Source organism: Hippocampus bargibanti, linkage group LG10 (genome assembly GCF_051943395.1).
Source record: "Hippocampus bargibanti isolate YZ-2025 linkage group LG10, ASM5194339v1, whole genome shotgun sequence".
Taxonomy (NCBI): Eukaryota; Metazoa; Chordata; class Actinopteri; order Syngnathiformes; family Syngnathidae; genus Hippocampus; species Hippocampus bargibanti.
In genome coordinates, this window is record NC_142743.1 from 19,091,907 (window position 1) to 19,097,906 (window position 6,000).

The 6,000-nt window shown below is 41.2% G+C and overlaps 1 protein-coding gene across 1 annotated transcript in view; it reads left to right on the top strand.

Annotated features, from left to right (window-relative positions):
• The window catches only part of adgrl3.1 (adhesion G protein-coupled receptor L3.1), a 174,270-nt gene that overhangs the window by 166,714 nt on the left and 1,556 nt on the right, over nucleotides 1-6,000 (top strand). The window contains exons 23-27 of the mRNA XM_089005759.1: nucleotides 310-438; nucleotides 2,822-2,839; nucleotides 3,574-3,630; nucleotides 3,697-3,876; nucleotides 5,021-6,000. The exon at nucleotides 5,021-6,000 is cut by the window's right edge and continues 1,556 nt beyond it. Of these exons, the coding sequence (XP_088861885.1) occupies nucleotides 310-438; nucleotides 2,822-2,839; nucleotides 3,574-3,630; nucleotides 3,697-3,876; nucleotides 5,021-5,661 (1,025 nt within the window). The 3' untranslated portion in view covers nucleotides 5,662-6,000. The remainder of the gene's footprint in view (nucleotides 1-309; nucleotides 439-2,821; nucleotides 2,840-3,573; nucleotides 3,631-3,696; nucleotides 3,877-5,020) is intronic.

Here is a 6,000-nt window from a genome sequence, read left to right on the forward strand (position 1 = left end):
CACCGTAAAAGTGTGTGTCTCCTCCCCTGCTTTGACCTGTGGCTGCCAGAATGAATTGACATGCTTTTCTCAGGCTTTCTCCTCAACTTGTGTTTGCTTCACGTGTCCTCTTCTCTCCCTCTTTCTTCCACACACTCGCTCTTCATCTTTTTTTGACTTTCGCTATACTCACTTCCACCGTCTGTACCGCATCCACATGCTTTTTCTTGCCTTCAATCTCCAAATGTCTCCTCTCCTCCTCTTTTTCGTCTCTTAACTCGGCTGTTGCTTTTCCCCTCCCTCCTTCCTTTCTCTATCTGCCTGTACCAGGAACCATGGCTAATCATCTTATAACTAATGCTCTCCTTCGTCCCCATGGTACTAACAATCCTTATAACACGCTCCTGGGGGACTCTGCAGTATATAACAACCCTGCTGTGGGCATGTACAACACTCAAGGTGTGCCTGATGTTCCTATTGTTAATGTACTGCATGCAACGCATAAGCAAAAGTGGATTGAATTCATTTTGGCATGACTATGTTATCGCAATGTTGAATTCTGTGGTGAAATAATTGGGGAATCACTCTGAAATGGCGATTGTATAGAATTATTTATTCATTGATCGTTGGCATTTTTTGTCTAAATGTGAAAGAAGAATGATCTGAGTTCATTGCTTTGAGGTTTACTTGGTTTGATTGACATAGATGTTGTTCGTCAAATTTAGACTATTTTGTCGTCAAAAAGAAAGACATGATGTCAACCAAGGCAAATTGAGCTAAACGCATTTTCCAGAGTGGTTCGTCTGTCAAATTCAAACTAATAATGAAAAAGATGAGACTTTTTCTTTGTCCCCTCCATCAAGCAAGAATGAATGTTCATTCCTACTTTAGAATAATGACATTATTTGGTGAACAATACCACATTTTCGTATTCTCTGAAAGGTCCTTTCACGTTGCGTTGAGTTTGCATGGCATGCTCTACAAGGGTCGGGGGAACAGGACAGTGCAGGGACGATGGCGGCATACTGCAAGCTGGTCTAAATTTGGCAACAGTGACAAACTGTGAAAAGTGACAAAGCAAGAAGTAGCATGGTGGCTTTTCCCATTGTATTCACTGCCAGACGATGTGCAAAAATGTGTCCACTCCAGTGCCAGGATATTTGTCAATAATAATATTAAGTTTTAGGACTACGTCAACATTCAAGAAAGCGTTACAACCCTTAGACTCTCTTCTTTCATCAGAAAAAAAAACAGTTAATTACTAAATTATATGGGTCTGGAGTTATATGAGCTTGAAATGAGGGTGGCTGTCCAAAATACAATGCAGTGCTTTAACAACAGCTGACGCTGGAACAAAGCGCGAACATGGAAAAAAAGGGAAATGCTGACTTTTTACTTATATGTAGTTTTTATTTCATTTGGACTTTTTCTTTTAAGTCTCAGCAGCTTTATTGTCAGTTATGGTCGATGTACAACATCAAGCATATTTGACAATGAAGCTGATGAAATGTATTTCCTCTCAACGACAGTGTAACTATAGGATTGATAGGAGCCGCTGCGTGTATCTTCACCATCAACAGAACAGTGAACATGAAATAACAAAATAATAAGACGACAATAACAAGACAACAAGACACCGTCATGCAGGCGTAACCACTTTTTTCGGGAATACATGTTATTATAATTATTATTCATTGTTAATTCAATTTGCTTTAAATTATTTTACAGAGCAAGCTTGTTAATTAGCATTCATTTAGTTCAATGTTTATTAGTGTTAATCAATTAGTTTCATCGATTAATGTATTTATTTAATTCATTTTTATATATGGGGTATTTGTGGAGTACATGATAACAAGTCACTAAGCACTGTGTAATCAAGTAAATTGAATTCCTCAGACAACTGTTATATTTGGAAAGAACACCAAGAGGTCAGTTATATTTATAGACAAGGACAAAAACAAACAACAGTATTACAATCATTTAAATTACTTTTAGTTTGACAAATAGAAGTGGTTGTTTAGATTAGTTTTTGATGTTTTTCCAAAGCATTTTTTACAATCGTAGTTTGACTTATTTTAATTCCTGCAAAAGCCTTGTGAAGCTAGAGCTAAATAAAGCAAATAAAGAGCAATTCACAGTGAATTTCAGATTTAACAGGGAACCAAAATCAACCATAGATCTCCCTGCATCAGTGTGCCTTTTTTTTTTCACTTCACCACATGGCATCCGTCTTGTGTCCCAGAGCTCAGACACTGAGACATTGCATTAATTATTGATTCCTCCATTCCTCCATGCTGTTTTCACTGTTGAACATCCCCAAATATCTTGCGGTTGTCACTCTGAAATCACTCCGTCATCATCTTTCCTATCAGATGCATCGAGATGTCACAATAGTGTAGCGATTCATTTTACAATCTGCATTCCTACTGAGCATTTTCCGATGATGTCGCACGTGCTCATCCTGCATGGCATTGAACCCGAGCGCCATTGCAGCGCAAACGCACTGAAAGAGTTTGTTGAGGGCATGCCGTGCAATGGGAAAGTGTCTTACTTCCTGAATTACCTGACAGTGAAACACTCCATGGCACATTCATAATACATGGAAGCCACCATGTCATTTTTTGCATCGTCATATACTCGCTTTAGCTCTGTGCATGTATTGTGGAATGTTGTCACTGCATTTTGTGATGTTTATTCTGTGTGACAAATATTGTAAATCAATGATTGTGTAAAATAGCAATGTGCTAACAACGTTGCAAAACTGTGTACCTTGACCTGTTGTTCTGATTTCTCTCGTCACAACTTTGTCTCTTTTCTGTCTTCTCCCTCATGCGTCCAATAGCATCTTACCGAGACACAAGTATGGGCTAAATTCATACTTTAATTACATTGACTTCCTTTTCTGATGTCTCACTTCTGAAGCAAATTTGTTTCTCTCTTGCTAAGAAGTTTGGTTTGGCTGTCAGCCTTTGCAAAGTATCGTTTCATTGACTGATTCAATTTCATACAAAATCTCTGCATTTGCTGGCTGGGAAAATGCTTTTAAGGCATTTTCTGAAGCCACTCAAATGTTGTAGATCTAATTTATAGACATATGAGTGGCTTGAATAAAACCGCAATAGGTTTTGAGTTTAAATTGAGTTCTCGTTCATTGACATTCAATGTTATTTAAACTTATTTTGCCGTCCAATTTGCATTTGTCGTGAGATTAATTTTAAACAATCTAATTAGTTTCAGTATTGGACAAAAAATAAATAAATACCAGCATTTCTTGTTAATCCACAATTATATGCAAATTCTATGCTATCATTCACTAATACAGTAAAGTCTCATTATATCGATATTCTCTGGAGTCCGAAAAAATATCGATATAACCGGGACTATCGATATATCCGACCCTGCGCGCATGTAATTTTCTCCTTGCATTCATAGAAATAGTATCGTAATAAGCGGTACTATCGATATAACCGATATCGATATAACGAGACTTTACTGTAGTTCCACTGATTCACGTTTCCGCTGAGATATCCACTTATTGCATTAAAAGATTTTAATCCATCTTTGATGTTTAATTTTCCTTCATTTGTACTTCAGAGGGCATCTTGAACAACGCAAGAGACTCCAGTGTTATGGACACACTCCCCCTTAATGGTAACCATGGCAACAACTACAGCATGGCCAGCGGCGAATACTTGAGTGACTGTGTGCAAATTTTAGACCGGAGCAGCGGCTACGGCACCCATAGCAACCACAAAGAGACTACTTTGGAAAAAAAGATCTTGAAGGAGCTCACTTCCAATTACATCCCCTCCTACCTCAACAACCATGAGAGGGTCACCAGCGAGCGCAGTCACAACTTGATGAACAAACTGGTCAACAGCAGCTTGGCCAACGGAGGTGAAATCTTTTTTTGAATTCTGGGTCAGGAAATGAATGTGTTTTTGTTTTTTACTGATGTGAATGCATTTATTAACAATCTCACTTTTATTGTGAACTGTAAATGTAAAAAAGCAGCCAGCTACGTTCAATATTGAGACATAAAAACGCCAAATTGACTAAGGTGTCAATTGAAAATAATTCACACCGCAGATGGGCCTCACACATCGTAACTCAAATCACACAAGTAAACCATTGTCATGAAAACATGGAAAACATACATGACATGAGACGATATGAGTAGAGTCAGACACGAATGAACACACCGAATTGATGAGATCATGAGATGATTAGTCACACCTCTCCTTAAAGGACAACCGACACCACTTTTTTGTTTCCTAACTGACATCAGAAAAACGTTTTATAGCATCTAAAATACCCAAAACACATAGGATGATATTTTTAGTCAAATGCAAAACACCAATAAAAATGACTTAGTGTGTGTCTAAAGTGTCTAAAAACTACTTCAAATTGAAACTGAGTTTCATTCATTCTGAAATTCATTTTGGAATTTGAACACATATTACATACAGAACCAACAACAAATTAATGAATAACTAGTTTTCAAATCTGAAGTCAATAATAATGACTGTTATTGTGGTTGACATACAATTTGAAATTTTGGTTCGGACTTTAGCAAACTTCATGCCACTTGACATGCGTAATTTTTTGCTTTCGCGGGCCGAATAAAATGTGGCAGAAAGAAGCAGCCAATGGATCAGGATGAAGAGGAAGGACCCTTGTTGGGCTCTTAGATCAGCAACCTAAGACAAACCCACCCGCTTCTCAACATTTGATTGGGTATGGGACACAAGCGCAGGTGTGATCGACCTGTCGCTGGCCGCCATCGATGAGGGTGTCTAGTGATGAAAGGCCGAAACACCCAATGATTCTTTGGAGCACTACTGACGATGTGTCCCAAATTCACATCCTTCCCATCCCTGAGGCACACCTCCCACACCACTCTCAACATCAAGGCTAATCTCATGTGGGGACTATCCATTGGCACAAACGGACAGAACAACCTCATGTCCAGTGTTTCATGATTCTATGTGGCGGGACAGATATCGCCCCCGGGCCTTGACTTTGACATCTTTTCTTTTAGGGAGTATGGCAGGAGGCAGCAGTAGTTCCAGTAGCAGTGGGGTCAGTGGCTGTATGGGCAATGGTAAAGAGGATGGCGGTCCCATGGTGTTAGACAACCCTTCGGCCTTCCCCCACGAGGAGAACCTGGGTCTGGAGATAATCCGAGAAGAATCCAACGCTCCCCTCTTGCCACCCCGGCCACCGCCACCTGACAGCCACCCACCACCGCCTCCCCCGCATAGCTACTCAAGGCCCCGCCGCATTCCGCAGGAGACCAGCGAAAGCTTCTTCCCGCTGCTGACCAATGAGCATACCGACGAGCACACGCACTCACCCAACCACAGAGACTCGCTGTACACCAGCATGCCGGTTCTCACGGACCTCCCAGATGGCCATATGAACGGTTTAACAGACGGCGAGGAAGACAGCTCCGGTGAACTGCAGCCCTGTAAGAGTGCCACAGCTCCTGAGTTAGATGACGTCTACTACAAAAGCATGCCAAACCTGGGTTCCCGGAACCACCTGCACGAGCTGCAGAGCTACTACCACATGGGCCGTGGAGGTAGCGACGGATACGTGGTGTCCGGCGACAAGGAGGAGTGTGATTCTTCGCCGGAGGAACCTCCTCTAGACCCTTCTCACCTGGTCACCAGTCTATAGAGCTCACAAAGAGACTCCTATCCCTCCCTGAGCCGACTCTCACAACCTTCCACCTGTGTGTTCTTGACTGACAGACCGAACAGGTCCGCCCCTAGACTGAGTCCTGCGTTTAATGTGGATGGTTCAGGACACGACAGGGGCTGAATGTATTGTCACGCTGAGAGACACTTTGTGAATTTCAAACAAGAGTAGAACCTTACACCTGGAAGGGAGAAAGAAGGGAGGGATCTGTAATTCTATGTGTTTTATTGGAATCTTGGATTAGACCTGAAAGTTATCTAATGTGGACCTGCAGCATATCGTATAGTCTCTCACCACGACTGAGGTTGACCAACAAAA